At 38.4% G+C, this 21,199-nt stretch overlaps 1 protein-coding gene across 2 annotated transcripts; it reads left to right on the forward strand.

Annotated features, from left to right (window-relative positions):
• The first annotated feature begins 279 nt into the window (after positions 1-279).
• On the forward strand, positions 280-19,145 carry LOC139952375 (WASH complex subunit 5-like). Of its 2 annotated transcripts, none has more exons than XM_071951488.1 (28): positions 280-460; positions 1,226-1,499; positions 1,659-1,765; positions 3,001-3,085; positions 3,819-3,919; positions 4,452-4,571; positions 4,723-4,795; positions 5,428-5,580; positions 6,199-6,312; positions 6,492-6,663; positions 7,218-7,342; positions 7,614-7,743; positions 8,009-8,121; positions 8,505-8,671; positions 8,887-8,962; positions 9,425-9,676; positions 9,843-10,025; positions 10,230-10,409; positions 10,862-10,986; positions 11,761-11,851; positions 12,344-12,518; positions 12,813-12,892; positions 13,422-13,525; positions 14,115-14,244; positions 15,099-15,195; positions 15,477-15,636; positions 16,099-16,186; positions 16,814-19,145. In XM_071951488.1, the coding sequence occupies exons 2-28, from the start codon at positions 1,275-1,277 to the stop codon at positions 16,868-16,870; spliced, it is 3,483 nt and encodes a 1,160-aa protein (XP_071807589.1). In that variant the 5' UTR covers positions 280-460; positions 1,226-1,274; the 3' UTR covers positions 16,871-19,145. The 2 variants fall into 2 exon arrangements, with proteins under 2 accessions (XP_071807589.1, XP_071807590.1); XM_071951489.1 differs by having other exon boundaries at positions 1,245-1,499.
• Positions 19,146-21,199: the final 2,054 nt, after the last annotated feature.

Consider the following 21,199-nt stretch of genomic DNA (forward strand, 5'->3'; position numbering starts at 1 on the left):
TCTTACTTTGCTAGTAAAGACTAATTCCCGAAATGGTTAGATTCTCATCATCTGCTTGAAACTTGTTACCACCTCCCCCCCCCCCTCGAAAAGGATGAAGAAAATAAAATATACGAAGATCCAATACTTTGGAATTAATTTAATTTTTAAAACATGTGTTACTCTACCTCAATTATTTAGAAATAATATGCAAATTTAAATCGACAGTTCTTGTCAAAAGAAACTCCCCTCAACCCCTCCCACAAAAGGGCTTTTTATGTCACTTTGACCTTGACCTATATTCTGGGTCATCTGGAAAGCACATGACCATGTATGGTTCCTAGACTCTATTTGCCTACTGTCAATGAATCCCATACACGGTACCTAGCTACCAAGTAATGGTGCAACTATGCGTGTGTAGATGTAGTATTCTTCTGTTAATTTTATTGTGAATAAACCGGTAAATATTTTATCCTTGAAGGTAAGTTTTCATCAAATTGGTCATTGAAATTTGAGAGATGGTATATGTCGAAGTTTAATGTTGTTTTTGTATTCCAGAGTTCAAATAAACGGACACGAAAAACCTCTCTTACCAAAAAGGGGAGTTGCCATTTTTTTTCTTTAAATTTTACAAATTAGACTCACCACCTAATTTACTAACGGATGTCTATATATCTGCCTAAATACGTGACTTAGGTTTAGTGCGATGTTGCCAAAAAGCATGTGCCCCTTTGTCTTTATATGCTTAATAATATTAATAAAGATCCATATCTTGTATTTTTAGGCATGTTGTTAGGGAAACTTTGTTCTTTGTTGAGTCTTTTTCGCTGTTTGTTTGTTACAAAAGTACAACAAACAAAAAAGTAAACAGGTCAGATGAGCATCATATTATTACCATTATTACTAATAAGCAAACACGGCTGTTGAAAACTCACTTTAAAAAACAGTACCAAAAAAATCAATACACAAAGGTAAAATATATTTAGGCCTAATCTTAAATGAACGTTTCAGACTTTGCAGGGTTTTGGTCGTGCAATTTCCATGACCCTACCTACTCCTAGAACTATGAGATTTTGTTCCGATATCGTACGATAGTGGAACGAAAGCGGAACGATAGTGGAACGAAACCTCATAGTTCTAGGAGTAGACCCTACCCATCTTAAATGAACCTTGAAGACGTTGTTATGAAACTTTTTTGAAATAATGGCAGGTTATTCAGATTTTTGTTTTGTTTTTCTCGATAAAGGCATTCTCTTTTATATCAGACTGTCGCAACAGTCGACCTGTGAGTCATCATGGCTGACTTCTTGGCAGACAACAATCTATGTGGGCAAACCCTTCTTAAGTTGGTCTCAAGGGGTAACGCCATCATTGCCGAGCTGCTCCGACTTGCAGATTTCATTCCTCCAGTCTTCAAACTAGACAATAAGTTTGACCAGATGAAGTATGGAGATATTCTCTTTGATTTCAACTACTTCAAGGGATCGGAATATTACGACAACAAGATTGATTCCAGACCTGTAAGTCTTTTAATTAATTGCTTCAATTATTTTATATTGTTGATGTTTTGTTTTATGTTGTTGAATTAAACCTATAATTCAAGACATCAATTGTTATAATCTCTGGTTTATTATAAAGCTTCTGAAATACTTCTCTTGTTTGAAATGTTATGAATGCAGGATCTTCAAGATCTAGATGAAGCTTTCAGGGAGAATCACATCGAGATTTTACGACGTTTCTATCTCGCCTTTGAGAGTATTCATAAATATATCACAGATCTTAACAGGTGAACACTTTTAGATTTACATTTCATATAACTCTCGCAATTGTATACTTCTGGTAAAGAAACAAAGGATGCCTCATTAGTGAACTTCATCACTGTAGTTCGCCTTTCCAAAGGACACCTAAACAAGGGTGCTTGCTTCGTGAAGCAGGAACACCGAGGTTAACCCCTACTCTTTCACAAAAATTGTTAGAACTGGGTTCTTTTATATTCAAGTACGCATACAGTTCCACATGACCTTCGGATTTTTGTCCCATCCAAAGGACAAAGCAATTTTGGTAGACTCATTAGAGCACTGAACTCAAACTCTGGTGTTTCTGATCAGCAGAGTGTGGGTTCGAATTCCCAGCCGTAGGCAAGACACTTAACCAATGCTTCGTCCTTCAGATGGAATGTAAAGCCGTGGTCCTATGTGTTGTGTAACGTATGTGTAACCCAGTGCACTTATCGAAAAGAGAAGGGGTTCGCCCCGGTGTTCCTGGTTGTGGCTGCTGTATGCGCCGTAGTACCTTGTAAATAAGGTGCTAAATAATTGGGTCTCAGAATTCATCACTGCAATAACCTATCTGAAAGTTTGTATTTACTCAGTGCCTTGAGTACCTTCTTGGTAGATACGTGCGCTATATAAGACTTCAATATTATTATTATTATTGCTCAAGGACACAAGTGCCAAGACCGAAACTCAAACCCACATTCTGCCGATCAATAACACCGGAGCTTCAATCCCTTGCTCTTTAACCACTCCGCCTAGACACTTGCTGCCGATCAATAACACCGGAGCTTCAATCCCTTGCTCTTTAACCACTCCGCCTAGACACTTGCTGCCGATCAACAACACCGGAGCTTCAATCCCTTGCTCTTTAACCACTCTGCCTAGACACTTGCTGCCGATCAATAACACTGGAGCTTCAATCCTTTGCTTATTAACCACTCCGCCTAGACACGTCCACGTAGTAGGCATTGATGTTTAAAAGCTTGTTTCAGGTCTTGAATTTCATTCTTGAAGGGGTACTGCAATTTTCCTCCGGTAAGGTGCACATCTAAGAGGAAAATTGTAATTTGTTTTAGAACTTTGCAAAGGGCACCAGGGCAAAAGCACAGGGCGTCGAAGCAGTTGCTGTGGGTGCCATGTTTCGAGGCCTGTTGTTAGTTATTTAGAATGGAATTTCTTGTTTGTCATTTAATGGAATAAAAAAGCTACTGGAGTAAAATTTAATGTGATTTTAATAAATGTTTAGATTTCTTGAAGATCTTGATGAAGGGGTATACATCCAACAGACACTTGAGACGGTGCTCCTAAATGAAGATGGAAAACAACTTCTGGTGAGACATTATTAGGTTGTTGTCAAATCTCAAAGGTACAGGATTTTGTAAATCCTGGAAATATTAGCCCTTTTCACATTGTATCTCTTATCCTATAGGAATATAGCCCAGGGAGGCCCTGGGACTTTTGATACCTTACGGTGACCCCGGCGTACTTTCACACTTCCCTATTCCTTGAGGTTCCGGTTGCACATTTCAAGAATACCCCAGGGTTTAACCCCTACTCCAGAGTAACTTACTCCAGAGCAGGGGTGGTTAATCCCCAGGGGTTTGCCCATTTGCTGGGGTAGACCAGGGGCAGACCCAGGGTAATAAAGTGATCATACTGTGAAAAGGCCAGCCGTTGTTTCCCTGAGAACCCCGAGAATAGAGTAGTGTGAAAAGTGTGACCAGCCAGACTTTTTGCTGCCAGACCCTTTTAATGTAAAATACACCATATTGTTTACAGGGCTCAAAATTAACGCAGGCCAATGTTTTTAGCATCAGACCAGTAATCTTTCAACTGGACAACTCTGGCGTTCTATTGTGATTGAATATTTCAGATCAAACTCACCCCCCCAAAAAATGAGGAAAAAAATCTAAGAATCCGGCAGATTGCACAGAAGTGCTGTTACAACCAAGTATAAACAAAAAGAAACATTCTGAGAACCTTGTTTCAAACTCAGCGTTCTCAAGAATGCCCAACAGTTTTTGAGAAAACCCTTATATTGATTCTGGTGTGTTTTTTGTACAGTGTGAATCTCTCTACTTGTATGGTGTAATGCTCCTAGTGGTTGATATGAGGATTGAAGGAACAGTCAGAGAAAGAATGCTCGTCTCCTACCACAGATACAGGTTCGTATTTATAGTAACAATAATAATGGAAATTTATATAGCGCCTATCCATGTAAACATGCTTCTGGGCGCTGAACAATTAAAAGAAAACCTGTTTGACTTTTTGATTGGCACAAAAACATTCCTCTTTGGAATGTTTAGACTCATTCGGTTTTTATGTCTGATGACGTCATAGTTCAAACTTTGATCGGAAATATACCAAATAAAATGATATTTCACACAGTTTTAACGTTAGATGAGGGACTCTATTTCTAGGGAAATGAGTACATCGCAAAAACTGATTTTGACCTTGGAGCCCTTCTTCAATCGTAGTTTATGATGATCTCCTAGAAGTGTCTTTCGAACTGCTAATATTTTTGTGCTCAAAAGGAATCTTGTTCCACTGACCACTAACATTTTGCTAATTTTGACCTTGGAGTCCCTCTCCATTCATAGTTTACGATGATCTCCTAGAAGTGTCTTTCAAACTGCTATTACATTTGTGCTCAAATAAATCTCGTTTCCAACTGACCACTAACACTTTTCTTCACAGTGCTGCCCAGGCTTCCGTGGACTCCAATATGGATGATGTCTGCAAATTGTTACGATCGACTGGACTGTTTACAACGTCTGGGTCGAGGCGACCTGCTAACTATCCTGAGAACTATTTCAAGTAAGTGTTCCAAAATAAAATGATAAATTCATCGGTATGTTCTTATTTAAATAAGGTAACCTATTAAGATCATTCCTGTGCACTCCCCAGGGTTACCAATATTTTGGTGGTATACATCTCACCATTGATTCCTCTGTATTTTTCTATGCAGGCGTATTCCAATTTCATCCAACTTTATTGAGATGGTGATTGCAAGGCTAAGGTCAGACGACATCTACAATCAGGTCAGTTACTCGTTGGTTTTGTTTAGTTTTAGAGCTTGTTGTTTTGTTAAAGGTCGGTTCATACTTTCTGCAAATGCGATTTGTAAGCTGTGTTCAACTCCTGCGAAAAAACAGCTATTTGACGTCATATCTGGACTACATATTATCAACAGCGACATTGATCACTGTGGTCCAGTAAGGTGTATTTGTTTGTCTGTATAAGATGATATTCCCGTCAAGGAAACTAATGTAAAAGCGCATTGAGGTCAGACGACATCTACAATCAGGTCAGTTACTCGTTGGTTTTGTTTAGTTTTGGAGCTTGTTGTTTTATTAAAGGTCGGTTCATACTTTCTGCAAATGCAATTTGTAAGCTGTGTTCAACTCCTGCGAAAAAAAAACTATTTGGCATCATATCTGGACTACGTCTTATCAACAGTGACATTGATCACTGTGGTCCAGTAAGGTGTATTTGTTTGTCTGTATAAGATGATATTCCCGTCAAGGGAACTAATGTAAAAGCGCATTGAGACGTAGTGAGCTTTTTATCAATGTTTTGACATGTAAATTTTAATTTTCTTTCTCTTTTTGATGGACAAATAAATTATTGAATTGAATTGCTTATTATCTCATTGATCCTTACTTCCCCCTAGATCTCAGCCTACCCACTGCCAGAACATCGTAGTACAGCCTTAGCTACACAAGCCGCCATGCTGTACATCATTCTGTACTTCTCACCGGATATTCTACAGAATCAGCAGGCCAAGATGAGAGAGATTGTCGACAAACATTTCCCGGACAATTGGGTGAGTCCTTTGAATCTTTTATATTTGTTTTCTATTAGCTTTCGTGATAGACTCTGCTAGGGTCGAAACTTTAGGCCACTGACTTTCTTTTCCTTTTAGCTTTCTGAAAAGACTCTGCGAGGGTCGAAACATTAGGCCACTAACTATCTTTTCCTTTTAGCTTTCGGAAAAGACTCTGCAAGGGTCGAATCGTCGGGGTCCAATTTCATAACGCTGCTTATTGGTATTACAAGCAAATTTCCATGCTTACTGTAGCAGAACAATATGCTCAGTGTGTTTCACAGGTTAGCAAGAAAATTAGGTGGGCACGTGGTGATGAATGGACCAATGAGAACTTGACTCTAATAATATAATAATATAGTATAGTATAGACGATGTGACCTATGTTTACATTCAAACCGCCCTCTGTTGACAAAACACTATATACGTCATGTTTCGCCGGGCACTGAGTTGCGTAGTCATAGTAAGAAAGATTGTGTACACTTTCTAGCTGGCTGCCAAAACACAAAGGTTTTGCCCGGCGGTATGCGCGCGAATCATGTTATGGTTTTCGTGTGACGTCAGAGGTCACATTGTCTATATGATATTGTAATATCTAATATTGTAATATCTTTACAGATGATCAGTGTATACATGGGAATAGTAGTCAACTTAGCTGATATGTGGGAACCCTACAAGGCAGCTAAGACGGCTCTAAATAACACCCTGGAGTTGAACAACATCAAGTCGCTGGTAAACACTTTTCTCATGAACTCATGTTTTTTTTAAGTGTTTTTTTAACCTTACTCAAGTGAACAAGAAGCTAGTAGTACTAACTTACAGTTAGAGTTCATAGATAAAGCAGAGGCCATGTTCATAAGAATGTTATGAATTCTGGATTTTGAAAGACTTGACTGATTTGTCATCTGCAGGCAGTGAAACACAATCACAGAGTTGGGGAGCTCATTAAACTCTTGCGTAAATACCTGACTGAAGGAACACTGACTGAGGAGTTTGCCTTAGATAGCATTCCTAAACTCATGAACTGTCTTAGAGAATGTAACGTCAACCTCAGATGGTTAATGCTTCATACTGCAGATGGACGTAAGTATTAAAGGGAAACACCCAACCTCATTCCTAGGTCTGGTCGATCTTACCGCACCATTTCTTCCCAGCGTTTTCTCTTGACAAAGTGTACGATCCGATGGACAATTACTGGCAGGTAAAGGTATTGAAATCATGCCAGAAGTAACCTGTAACCTTTTGGAGAAACCCCCATCACTGTTCAAGGAAAGGAACCGTGCCCCCTTTCTTGTGTGTTTATAATTTCTTAATAATTTGATGATCTACCCATCCAGGGATCTTGGGAAACTCCCACAAGGGGATATAAACACCAAGCTGGCTACAGCCAATCTCTCTCGTACAAACATTGGTTTAACGTCTAGGATTATGAATTTCACTAATCAAGAAATAGTGCCTCTGTAGCTAGACATTACTTATTCTAGTCATTGTGAAATCAGCGTTTAGCTTGGTAGGATTCAAACCCACAACCTTGGGATTGCAAACCCTGCAGTCTAACCACTGGACCACAATTGTGAATTTAGCATCTACCTACTTACCTCTCACCAACCCTTCTTATTTATCTCTTCTTCCGTAAGCCTGGGATGCTAATAAGAAGCTTCGTCAGATGAAAGAGATAATGGTCCAGGAATCCAAGTACAGCCCTCGTACTCTCTTTGAACTTCTCCTGGACTCTGCGCAGTTTGAGTTCAAACTTAAAGAGGTTTGTTGTTTCAACTAAATACATCCTCCTTTCTCTCTTTTCTCTTGCTCTCTCTCTCAATCTGCAATCTTAGGGTCATGTCATACGAAGCAACTTACAGTTAATTGGTGAACAAATGTTGAAATCCGTTCTCAAAGTTTCCAAAGTGGTAAAATGAAGCCGACAGTAAAACTTAAAGGGACACGTTGCCTTGGATCGGACGAGTTTGACACAGATGTTATGTTTGAGTAGCGACAGCTTTCATTAAGTAACGTGTTTGCTTTCTATTCAGATGTTTAAGAAGATGCTTTCTGAGAAGCAGAAGAAATGGGAGATGTATAAACAAGAGAGCGTGGACAGAATGACCGAGCTTGGTGAAGTCTTCTCAGGAACTAAGCCTCTTACAAGAGTTACAAGAAATGGTAATATATGTCTTACAAAACAGATTTTGCCAAAGAAAGCTAATAACCTAGCGTTTCGACCCTAGAGACTTCCTTTTTTCGGCTGATTTCCTCGTTTGGGGTTTTGATTTGCCTCTTTTTTTCCATTTCTGTGTACAAAAGTATACATTTATGAACTTTTTTTTTTTTTTTTTCTTGCCCGGTTTTTCCTTTTCTCTTTTTTTTTCATGGATAGTTACTCACATGCCTGACTGTTATTAATTTGTTTTCATAATTTATGTACCAGATAATCTTCAAGCGTGGTTCAGTGAGATGGCTAAACAGATAACATCCCTCAACTATGACGACTCCACTGCAGCAGGACGTAAGATTATACAACTCATACAAGCTCTTGAAGAGGTAAACAACTATTTGTTTAAGTTCAGAGTTCAAGGTTCATTTATTTTCCACAGTATCAAAGAATAACAGACATTACTATACCTCATACATATTCATGACCGTGGGTCGAATTCTTACTGGTCAATTCATCATCACATGCCAGGTGATTTTAGTTTTATTTACCAAGTGCGCGCGTGAGTATTCACGCACATGGTAAATGAGCTTGACAAGTAGAATAGCGCTCGGGCAGGCCAGGCGCTATTCTACTTGTTATTGATGGTACACCTACTGAAACAGGTGAACTTTCAGGAGTGTCTTGAATGTATGCAGTGAGGTGATATCTCTGATGTAAAGTGGAAGTTTGTTCCAACATTCATGTTGGTCTGAATATATGCTTGGTCTAGGTCCAAGAATTTCACCAGCTTGAGAGCAATCTACAAGTTCGGCAGTTTCTTCTGGATACTCGCAAGTTTCTTCATCAGATGATACGGACCATTAACATCAAGGAGGAAGTCTTAATCACCATGCAAATCGTTGCAGATCTATCGTACGCCTGGGAGCTTATTGACACGTATGTAGCATTTCAGGGGGCATTCAGAATAAACAATGTTTAAAAATGTATAATTGTTCAAAACAAATAACTGAAAATCGAAATTAAGTTTTAAAAAAAATGAAAAAAAGTTGGGGAAAAAAAAACCCCAGAAAAAGCCATTGAAAACTACTGATGTTGAAGACCTTTAATTTAAATACTTATAGTAAATTGCAACTTGATACATTTATTTGCAGATACACGCCCTACATGCAGCAAGGCATTAAGAGTAACCCTTCCCTTGTCACCAAACTAAGAGCTACATTCCTAAAGGTAAAATGAAAAGAAGACCAGTTACCAGACTAGAAACTCAAAAAAATGTCTACAACCCTAAACCAAATTTTCTTTTACTGATCATGCCCTGCCTAGTCACATCCAATACTTTTTCTAAAAATGGGTACATGCGAGGGTAAAAGTTGATGTGAGTTTGAAAGAAGCCTTTTCAGCGCCACGGCAGGCTCAGGGCCTAGGGCTCAGGAAGCCCCCCAGGGAGCTGAAATAGATTAAAGGAATGTTTTTGGCCCAATGACCAGCCGTCGATTTCACCAAGCCAATACCATTTTAATTTGTGTTTATAATTTTATTTTGTATTTCTCAATGATTTTTTCTAATTTTCTTTTAATCAGTTTTACAAAAAACTCTGTTTTTTTTTTTTTCAACATAATCCAGCTTTTGGCTGCGAAGTTTAAATGTTTTTTAATAAACCAATAATACTAATAATAATTATTGTTGCAGCTTGCCTCAGCTCTCGACTTGCCTCTGATTCGTATCAACCAAGCCAACTCACCCGACTTGATCAGCGTCTCACAATACTACTCCAGCGAGTTGGTCTCCTACGTCCGCAAGGTTCTACAGATCATCCCTCAGACTATGTTTAGTCTCCTGTCTCAAATCATACAGCTTCAGACACATCATATTAAGGAGGTACCCACCAGACTAGAGAAGGAGAAACTGCGAGATTATGCCCAGCTAGACATGAGATATGATGTGAGTTGCCGTGGGGGCCCAACGTCATGGTGCTGCATAAGCACAAATAGTTACTAAGCGAAACATAAATTGGCTTACAAGAATAATATTACCAGCCAAATTATACTCCCACCATAAAAAGTTTGAAATCCTAAGCCTTTTCTTGATTTTCTATTATTTCTTACAGGTTGCAAGATTGACCCATTCCATTTCGGTCTTTACCGAAGGAATCTTGTTGATGAAGACTACCTTAGTGGGTATAATCAAAGTCGACCCCAAACAACTCCTTGAAGATGGTATACGGAAGGAGCTTGTCCAACAAGTCGCTGGGGCCCTGCACAATGGGATCATGTTCAATCCAAAGGCAAAGGTATCTATCAACTTTAAACAAGCATTTGAGTCTTCCTCTTTTGGGGTTTGATTTTAGTTTTTGAGTCCTTACCTGATAGTGTGGATTTTCTCCCGAGTCATTTCTTCATTTTCTTCTTTAGAAATTGATGTAATTTTTTCCATCGGGATGCATTGCCTACTATAATTCAGATTCAGATTCAGATTGAGATGTTTCTTTTTACAGACCAGTGAGTTGATGGGTCGGCTTGACACCCTTGGAGCCAAGATGGACGGCTTTGTTCGCTCCTTTGAGTATATCCAAGATTACGTCAATATCCATGGTTTGAAGATCTGGCAGGAAGAAGTTTCTCGTATTATCAACTACAACATGGAGCAAGAATGCAATAGCTTCCTCAGGACAAAGGTGCAGGTCAAAGGTCATAGGTCATAGGTCATGAGCCTAAGGCCCAAGGCTTAAAAGCAGAAAATACTGCTGGTCAAATTTCTTTGCCTAGCACAAAACTGAGTGGGGCACCAGTTGCAACAATGTGAACCTTACTGAATTTTGGTTGGTAACCAGTTTCTGTTAAGGAAGATTTTTCTGTGCTTAGCAAGTTTTAATGCTTATAGGCAACCTTTTTCAGTGCAGGCCACTTTAGTAGCACATGAGTAAATTGTCTTACAAGGTCATTCGCTCCAACAAAAGAAAATGTGAACATTCAAAATACTAATTGAGTTCCCCCTAAAAAAAAATTCATTAATTCATTTATTCTTTAATGGTTTATTCATTAAAAATATTCCATGGCGGCCAAAGGCTGAATTGCGGATATTTTTATGTAGAATCCTAATTTTCGCTAATCCTGTTATTTTGTCAAGGTGCATGACTGGCAGAGTATCTATCAGTCACCAACAATCCCGATCCCAAAGTTCCAACCAGTGGACGGTTCCATTAACTTCATGGGTAGAATGGTCAGAGAGATTCTACGCATTACAGATCCAAGGTAAAGAAATTAATAATTTGTGGCGAGTCGTGGCCAATCGAACACTTGTGGCAACTGTGTTTTCAAGCAAGATACTTAACCATTATTGGTGCTTCCTTCAGGTGGGACATACTGCCGTTGGTCCCCTGTGTTTCGTAATGCAAGTTAAATAACCCAGTGCACTTGTCGAAATGCACTTATCGAAAAGAGAAGGGGTTCGCCCCGGTGTTCCTGGTTTGATTGGCAGCATATTGCACCACAGCACCTTGTAAACCATTACATGGTGCTATGTAAGAGGAGTAGATCTCATCCTTGAAAGAGCGCTCCGCAATACCTAAATTTAGCACTTTTTAAGAAGGCACTATTATTATTAATGTTCTTGTAAGTTAATGGATTTTTTTCTTGTTGACATCATATATAGGATTTGAGGCATTGCATGGTGGGGTATCAATATATATTTGGTTTGCGATAACACCATGTGTGTATCTACTTGCCAGGTAGAGTTGTTCTTAGGGAACTGTCTTGCTTTATTCTACTGCCGTGGAGTAGAAAATCGGAGGTTCGGGAGACTTCTCAGTTCTGAAAAGAACTGTCCTGCTTTATAACTATTACCAGGGCGGATGGTATAGAAATTTGACTGGACTACTACTTTAGCTTGTAGGATCGTAATAACTGTACTGCTGCGGAGTCAGTTCGGAATTGGTCTCAACGTTTCGACTCGCTTGCTCTAGTCATCGTCATTGTTGACAATATTTCACTGGTGTTTCAAGAATTTCATATATTTTGTTCTGATAGGTCTACCTCCTACATCGACCAGATGAAAACTTGGTACGACATCAAGACGAAACAAGAGGTCTTAGATATCAAAGTTTTCTCAAAAGTCAGGGTAGGTCTGGAATGTTTAGTTTTCTTTATTAAAGGCAAAGTATACTTTGGGTTTTTTGGAACCGTTCAATTGTTTAAATTCTATACAAATGTGGATGTACACATTAAATCTGAAAATTTCTTTTCAAATGGTGGTCGTGTTTTAGAGATTATAGCCAAAAAATTGAATATGTCCACGCTGGAAGAGTAATCTCAAATAGAAATACACCATCAGATTCAAAATTTTGGGGCATAAATTTGCCCGTCTTACTGTAACAGCAGCCTTTAACTATATTACATTCTGTAGACCGTCTGTTTCTCCACAAACTGACTAATGGGGTTAAAATCACAACATTTTGCAATCTGTTTTTGTACAAATTATTGATATATGTCTGTTTTCTTTCGTTTTGTTTTTGGTTTTACTGCGCCTTGACCAACCAGCAGGACGCAATACAAGTCTTTTATTATTAGAATTATATTCATTACTAGTTGTTTTCCTATGTTGATATTGCAGCAAAGCATTGGTACCTGTGGCCTCACTGGTCTAGACAGGTTGTTATGCTTCATGATGGTAAGAGAGCTGCAGAACTTCCTGGCAATCATTGAACGTGTCGTACTCAGAGATAAGATGTGGCTTGAGATGTTTGGCACCTTAATGAAGACACTTAATCCTGTTAGAGGTTTGATTAGTAAGTAAAATCCAATCTGACAAAACTCTGCTGCTTGCCTCGTTTCTTGCTCGCCTTGTTCTCACCATATTACATCAATACTAATGAAATTGCATTGGCTCCCAAGATTCTTACAATTTATCAAATTCTTGTGTTAACTTTCAAAGCTCAAACATGTCAATCCTGAACAGCTTTAACCAAACCCAGTTTTTGAGTTACATCCAGAGATTTTTCTTATAAATATTTTCAGGAAAGAAAAGAGTGATGATAGAAAAGAACGAAATCAAATGTATTTATTTGTGACGATCGTTACAGGTAACCCTGGTAAGGTGTACAGCCACTATGTGACAAAGGCAGGCAAGATTTGGACTCCATTCATCAACCTTGTACTCAAGGTAAGTCATATTGCTTCAACCTTGTACTCAAGGTTAACCAGATCTCCCGGCTCCATTTGAGTTAGTAGGTCGCATGTTTGGCTAGCAAAAAGTTTTAAACTTGATGCAACTATTTAAAAATTTAGCCTGCAAGATCTAAACTTTCACTAGGGTTAGCGCTCAACATGGGGTGAAATTCAATGCAGAGCCGAGAGCTGGACCTTACCTTTCATTTTAGTTCTAAACTTTTAAAGGTTTTTGAATGTTTTTAACAAAAAGGTATTTATGATTGGGAATAAAAGAGTGATGACTCAGTCTATACAAAAAGTCGTTTGAAACCTTGCAGAGTGTTGATTTTGCAGGGTCATGGCGCTGCAATTAAGGACGACGGCTCTGTCCTTTCTGGCACCCCCCAAACCCTACCAGCTTTAAACGACTGTTTAAGACCCTTTCCCCACTCGTTTTTCCCTGATTGAAAGCGCTGTTTCAAAGCATTGAAGCCTTGTCAATTTATCTGTTCTACTTGTTTTTTTTTCTTTCTTATTCTTAGTTGGGTCAGATGCAACTTCTTCGCAGACAGATTGCTAACGAGCTGAACTTCTCTTGCAAGTTTGAATCGAAGTTCTTGGCCAGTGCCCTGGAGACCATGAATAAGTACGTCTTCCAATCCTCTTTAAAAAAGCTCATCCTCCCATACTCTTAACAAAACTGTTATCGGTTTCTGTTACTCGCAGAAAGTATTACATTACGAGTGACTGGCTGACAAATTTGTGCACATCGTCCTATAAGTCTTTATAAGTGGTTTATTACTTTATTAGAAATAAGAAGTTGCGTCCCTTAAGGTGATCCCTCTGCAGCCGTTTCCCAGGTTGTATTGGGTGTGAGCCCTGGCTATATGGCAGTAACAGGTGAATGGCTTCTGACTGGCATCCCCGAACAAAGATATTGACAAAATAGGGAGTCTGCTAACATAAGGGCTAAATTGCTCAGTTGGTAGAGCACATGCATGTTTATTCAGAGGCTGCAGGTTCAGGTCCTGCTCTAGTCAAAAGTCTAAAAAGTGTCGGCTTCAATCTTTAAAAACATGTTTTTCTAAATTGTCTCCCTTTATTTCTTTCCACTTCACTGCTTCGGTTACACCAGTGCACCTGATTATGTGCATTATGGTGTCAATTAGCCTTCTCGGCCAGATTGGAAACATCAGGCCATTCACTATTTTTTGTTACAAATGTTTATTTTTCAGCGGTCTCCTGGCGGATGTAGAGGCCCATTACCACGATCCTTCTAGACCATACCCTAAGGATGACAATCCTCTCATGTATGAACTAGCTTCTTATTTAGAGTCAGCCGGTCTCAGCAATCCACTCTCAAAGGTAAAATCACTTGTTTCATTTATTATTATTTCATCTTATCACAGCATACAAAAGAATGATAAGATTTTACTAAGTGCCAGTAACTCCTTGAGTCGGTCTACGTCTCGTAGCCTTAGATCTCAAGGGCCTGTCTCAGTATCCTCACTGTTCACAAAAGCACCACCTTCTGTAATAACAGATCTGCTCTCACATTTGTCCCTATGTCATCTAAATATTATTATTAGATGTTTCCTCAGGTAATGCTTACTCGTCCATGATAAGTGTTCTGGGGTCGATGTCACAAAGAGTTAGGACTAGTTCTTACTAGTCATAGGAGTTATCAAAAACTTAAGAGTAGTCCTAAGTTAGGACCAGTAACTCGTTCTAACTTGAGATAAGATTAGTCTTTACTCTTTGTGAAATCCACTTTCAATCCTAGTACATAAGAGCTACGGCTATAGACGAAGTGACCTTTGTTTTCATTCAAACCGCCCTCTGTTGACATAACACTTTGTACATCATGTTTCGCCGGGCAAAAAGACGCGTAGTCAGGGTAAAATTGCATACACTTTCTAGCTGGCTGCCAAAACACAAAGGTTTTGCCCGTCGGTGTGCGCACCAATCATGTTATGGTTTTCGAGTGACATCAGAGGTCACATCGTCTATAGTGTCCAATCCGAAGGACAAAGCTTTTATTTTAAAAGACACAAGTGCCTCGGCAGGGACTCGAACCCACCCAGAGCTTGAGTCCAATGCTTTTAACCAGTCAGCCACTTGGGCGTTTCTTGTAGTGATCATAACATTTATAAACAATATCAATGAAAGATCTGTAAGATTTAGAGCAGAAATGACAAAATTCTATGGTTCTTTCCCAGATCTACATCACAACCAAGAGACTCCCATATTTTGCTCTGTTCACATTCCTGTTTGTTGTGTCGCAACTTCCCAAATTCCAGTACCTCAAGAGTGTTGGTGAGTAGATGGATACAAAGATAGATAGATTGATAGAACTTTATGAAATCCAAAGCTGGAAATTACAAGACATCGTCTCTTAATGATGACAGTATTTTTGTTATGCTGCATTTTAAAAAAAAATCAGAAAACTGTCATCAAATAGCCTGAAATGTCTAATAAAGCCTACACCGTGGGTCCACATGTAGGTCAACCCCTGTCCTACAGGAACAAACATGCCTGACTAAACTAGACACAATTTCAAAATACTGAATTTATTTTGTTTGTATGTGTTCTTACAGGAAGTATGATTTGTAAAGTCCCCAAAGATCCCATTGACGGACCACCATTTGTTGTCGGTACGTTGACCCTACTCCGACAGTTCCACTCCGAGAACACAGATCAGTTCTTAGCTCTGCTCGGGCAGTATGTCAGATCATCCGTAGAGAGTACGGCCTCGGGGTAAGTTTGCCAGTTTGTCAATGTTTTTGTAAATTTAAATCCCAAAATAAATCATTTTTAATTGACAACTTCCTTCCTGAAAACAGGGGTGAAGGTTATTATTGAAAGTAAATGTGCAGATGTATGTTCAACAAAAAAACTTAACTCTTTTCAGAACCACCCCAACTCAATTAGACATAGTCATTGATGGTGTTACCGCAAACTTTTCCATAACTTAACTCTTAACCCCTTTTTCTCATTTTCATTCTCTCACATCTCTTGGTGCTTCTACTTTCATCTTTTGAACCCAAAGTGGTATAAACATTGGGTCTTGACAGCATTAAAGCTCAGATAATGCTCTTTTCAAAAAAAGATTTGTAATGACCCGAGTTGAAAAGCACGCATTATGCTTGATCGCATCTAAATGATAAAATATATTAATATATTTATTTTGTTATTGTTTCCACAATCTTTTATCAACAGAGGCAAGGCTTCAGACCTACCCTCGGATGTCATCAACGTTCTTGCATTCCTAGATGATTTCACTCACTACGCAGGCTTGTCAAGACAGGTACACTCAATTCAGACTTAGTTCTGAAATATTCTAATCATATATCACTATAATTGATCCGTTCTTACAATTTAAAAAATCATTTACAAAATAAGTAGGATTTGAAACTTCTCAGCAGTAGAATAAATGGCAAGACAAGTTCTTAAATAACAAAATCTATACAGCTCAGTAGATATATACGCCTGGTCGGGTGAGGTTTGCTGCAGAACCATGTGTAAATCTCTTTTGAGTAGTGGTGTTTCTTGAAAGAACTGGCGGTTGACAACTCAACTCAGGCTTCGAATTGATGATACCCAAGCCTACATTCGTATGGACTGTGAAAGGGGTAACCCTGTTTCAGCCCAGGAGTAGGTGGCAACGGCCTCTGGACAAAAATAATTGTAGCCCACACCTTGAAGTGGCCTTCAGGCCTTGTGTGTCTGGCGACTTGCATAATTTTTTTTTAAAAAGGTATGCTCTGATCTTCTTCAGGAACACAGGGTGTTACTGCAAATTGAATATACATTTTTTTAATAAAGTTATTGGCAATAGTTTTCTATCTACGTGCCTAACATTTTCAGGAAATTATGCCGAGGTCTGAATCTAGCATTCCACTAAATCCAATGTTTATTCTTGATCCCTACACAGTCCGTAGAGGCCCACATACCAGCATACATCTTTGATGAGTTTAAGAGTAGCTGCTAGTAAAACTGACATTGGTGACAGAGAAACACCGCTTCAATATTGTGTGCTGAGTTCCATTCAAGACATCATCATCATCATCTTTCGGCGGCGGAGCAGGCAACTACAAGTTTCTGCCAACTCTGACGATCTTGGGCAAGTTTTGAGATGTGGCTCTGTCGCAGCATGCCTTCCATTCAAGACACCTCTTCAATAATACCTCTGCTTCAACTAAGCGCCAAATCAGAATTTTCTATAAAATAATTCTGAGCTGAACGAAAAAATCTACGAGAGCAGGATTTGAACCTTTGACCTCTGGATTAAGCTCTGCCAACTGAGCTATCCAGCCCTAATAATGGCAATTCCCTATTTTGTTGATATTTTTGTATAAAGCCTTGGTATAGACATTATAAGTTATCACACCTTCCAATCTCACTTGCACTTCAAAGTTAAACGTTTCAGAACATTATTTCGCTACGAACAGCATGCAGGCGCACAAAGTTTAGAATGTAATTTTTGCACTGTCCACACGAGGAGCGTGAGGCATTGACACTCACAATACGCAGTGTGCAATATAAAAACTTGGAGTAGGTTATAGCTTTTTATACCACCCTCCAGTTCAAGATTCTGATTGGTGGATCAGCTCGTACTGGAAGAAAAAGTACATTTTTAGTGGGGCATAATTTGCAACAATGCAAAATTTATGGATTTTTTTTTTTTTTTTACCAGTTTCTGTTAAGCAAGATTTGTTTGTGCTAAGCAAGGTGTTATGCTTACAGGCTTTATAAAATTGGGCCCATTGTCTGGAGAACTTACCCACTGGATCCATTTCAGAATATTGTGTACAAATGTAAATACAAATCACTATTGGCTGATTGTTATCAGGTAGTATTATTGCTGCTTAGAGTCCGTAATAACCCAGAGAGCATGGTTCAGAATGCATGATAAATAGTTTTTCATTTTGAAAAGAAACGATTGAGACTTAAAAAGATAAATCATGGCATTGACTTTTCAAAGTCAAAGTAATGTCTCTTTGACCGCGCCATTTATTTGAGTAATCTTTGTTTGTAAATCTTGAGTAAATATTGCCTTGTGCTCTTGGAAACATTCTGGAAGTATCAATTTATGTAGACGCAACAATGTTGCATTGAAACTGTACCTACAGACCGTATGGAATATGACGTTACCATTCAACCACCTGCCCACAACTTGGCATCTGTGAGCGTGTACGCCTGCAATAAAAATCAAACAGAAAACACTGCGTGCTTCATTGATGTACGTGTTTAGACGCGCATACGGCTTGCCTTAAAATATTGCCACTTACTTTCATAGCAACAAAGGGGTTATTTAATACGGACGATAGTCTGAGGAATTCATATTTAAGCCTTAAAAGTTGTGACAAAGCAAGTCGATGTGTAAACCAGACATTAGGCGTATTAAAATCAAACTCGCAAATGGCTTATTTGCACTTATTTGTCATTATTTCAATATTTTTCCATCTGATATCTTTCTAGTTTTTATTTGTTGCTGCTGTGAATTAAATTTTGTACCTTCCTTTTTCAAAGATTTGTGTAAAGAAGATTGATGGGGGTGTAGGCCTGGCACTTCATGGATATTATTTCTATTATGTTTATTGATTATAAATTGCTATCTGAACATGGTACAATCCACATCTTTTTTCTTATTTGTGCCACATTGGACAAATTGCTTTGAATACACAACAAATTTCAAACTCAGTTGAGAAATTTGAAAAATGTTATTGACAAAACAGCTCTACATTTGTGCACAAATGCAATCATGTCTAGTTATTGTTATTATTGATCATTGGATACTAAGAGGCCATAGACCTTTTCGCAAATACCGGGGAATTAGGTGCATTGTGGTCTTGCTGGTATCCAAATTTGATCCATACATATCCCACAATGCACCTCATTCACCAGTCTGCGCTTGCGCAATGGTATTTGCGAAAAGGTCTATGGTCTCTGTCGCCCACTGGTGTTGGTCTTGGTGCCCCTTCACATGTTTCCTTTGAGACTTTAAGATTTTCAAATGGAGGTGCCCTCTGCTAAATGTAAATGACCTTTCCCTCTGAAAGATGAAATTCCAGGCCTGGGATGGCAAAGGGCAATTTTTACTTGGGGGACACAACATCAAGAGATTGCTTTATTTAAAAAATAGAAACTTACTGAATATTCAAATTAACATTACTATTTTATAGATATCAAAAGTGATATTTTAATGTAACAGAATGTATAATTTGTTTGTACAAACATGACAAGTAATTGAATTAAAATCTATTTGAATATTTCATGGATACTCAGGTTTGTTTGGTCTTTTTCTCTGTGTGTTCCTGATGTTGTATTGCAGTAGATTATATTATGTGTTTTCAGAGTCGAGCTTGCACTGGATAATTAGTGCTGATAATATAGGTGTGAGAAACCGCAGACTTTTATCTGAATTCAGACTTTTTAAGTCAGCCCGGTGAAGAAAAAGTATATCTGTTTATCGACATATATAATGAGTAGGGTAGATGGCCTTAGCTTTCGACTCAAACAACAAATACATATCCATTTAAAGAAAGAAAACAAGGGGAAAAGGACTACGGGAAGGATCCAGGAAAAAGCGGGAAAATGACAGCCAATCAGAGTTTCTATTTCAGTTTATCGACATATAAATAAATCCCGTTCTTTCATTTACTTCTCTGGTGATGAGGACACTGTTCCTAAAAACTCTATGAATTCTAAACATCAGAGGGGTTACCAAAAGTTTGAAATGTCATCATGTCAACAAATATTCTAAATTTGGATCCTAGTTCAGACCCATTGACCTGCAATGACTCTCGCCCTGTATAATGCATTAATGTAGTTGGTCATTTTGAAGTCTTTATTTAATACTTAGGCATTATATCATCCTACTCGAGTTTGATTTCTGATTTGTATGCCCTTGTGAAAAATAAGTGATCACATAGCCTTAAATTAATTAAAGCAATTTTGCTTAGCAAAACTATTAACGTGCTTACCGTATTAATTAATATTCCTTAATGCATTGTCAGCAAAACCGTATTCAAGACACCAATTTGAGTAAACTATAATCACACACAGTTCCTTTTTGAACCAATTAGGACACGAAACTGGCTGAGCAGATAAAAGTTCTGCTGGGTAAATAAAATCAGGTTATGACCAAATAAAAGGATTGTCAGCAAAACCGTATTCAAGTCACCAATTTGAGTAAACTAATAATCACACACAACAGTTCCTTTTTGAACCAATTAGGACACGAAACTGGCTAAGCAAATAAAAGTTCTGCTGGGTAAACAAAGTCGGGTTATGACCACAGGCCAGATTATGTATTCTGTAAACTGCTTATGTATTCTGTAAACTGCTTATGTATTCTGTAAACTGCTTATGTATTCTGTAAACTGCTTATGTATTCTGTAAACTGCTCATGTATTCTGTAAACTGCTTATGTATTCTGTAAACTGCTTATGTATTCTGTAAACTGCTTATGTATTCTGTAAACTGCTTATGTATTCTGTAAACTGCTTATGTATTCTGTAAACTGCTTATGTATTCTGTAAACTGCTTATGTATTCTGTAAACTGCTTATGTATTCTGTAAACTGCTCATATAGTTTTATGTAGCACATGACCATTCAAATGTACAGTTCTACACATGTTGCTAAAAATAAACCGCAACCAAGTATGACGATTGGAACAAAGCGCCCCCCCCCCCCCGAAATAAATTTAAAATAAATAAATAGTGTCTTTATGATGTACTATAATAGTTTGGCTTTCGCTCCCTGTTGTGTCTAAATTTGGACTCTTTGTTTTAGCCATTGACCTTTACCCCCAGATGTTAATCCACTCAGTATGATTTAATCCACTGCATGTGTGTTGTTTTTAAAGGAACTGGACGCGAAAGGTCAATAGCATTGATCAGGCATTATATGAAATTCCTTTTCCGATTTTGGGGGTAACAAGAAAAAAACCATAATTTGTTGTTAATTAAGTAAACTCGCTAACAGTATTAAAACCTGTAGCATTCTGTGTATAATTAATGTGGGCTAGCACACCTTTTTGTGTTGTTATAATTATGGCTCTCTTTCTTACTATGTTAAAAGAGAGCCAAACAGAACAAGTCGGCTGAAAATGTTGGCAAGAATACTTTTTGTTCAGAGATCATGCTTGCATTTTGCCACACTGCATCCATTGCGGATCCATGGCTTCTAGCTGACTACACTTTGACATACTTCTGTGTTCCTGTAGTAGGCATTGGTTCCGTTAAATTGATTGTAATAGAGGCAGAAGGTGGAGGGCGGGGGGTGGAAATGTTTCAGGTTCAAACCATAGAAACC

Source organism: Asterias amurensis, chromosome 20, assembly GCF_032118995.1.
Source record: "Asterias amurensis chromosome 20, ASM3211899v1".
NCBI classification, from domain to species: Eukaryota; Metazoa; Echinodermata; class Asteroidea; order Forcipulatida; family Asteriidae; genus Asterias; species Asterias amurensis.

Bases quoted from the DNA above. Each gene is read 5' to 3' on its own strand.
- LOC139952375 (XM_071951488.1), top strand. From the start codon at position 1,275: ATGGCTGACTTCTTGGCAGACAACAATCTATGTGGGCAAACCCTTCTT. The intron at 8,122-8,504 runs GTAAACAACTAT...TGCTTGGTCTAG, and splicing joins TCATACAAGCTCTTGAAGAG to GTCCAAGAATTTCACCAGCT. The intron at 12,519-12,812 runs GTAAGTAAAATC...CGATCGTTACAG, and splicing joins TCCTGTTAGAGGTTTGATTA to GTAACCCTGGTAAGGTGTAC.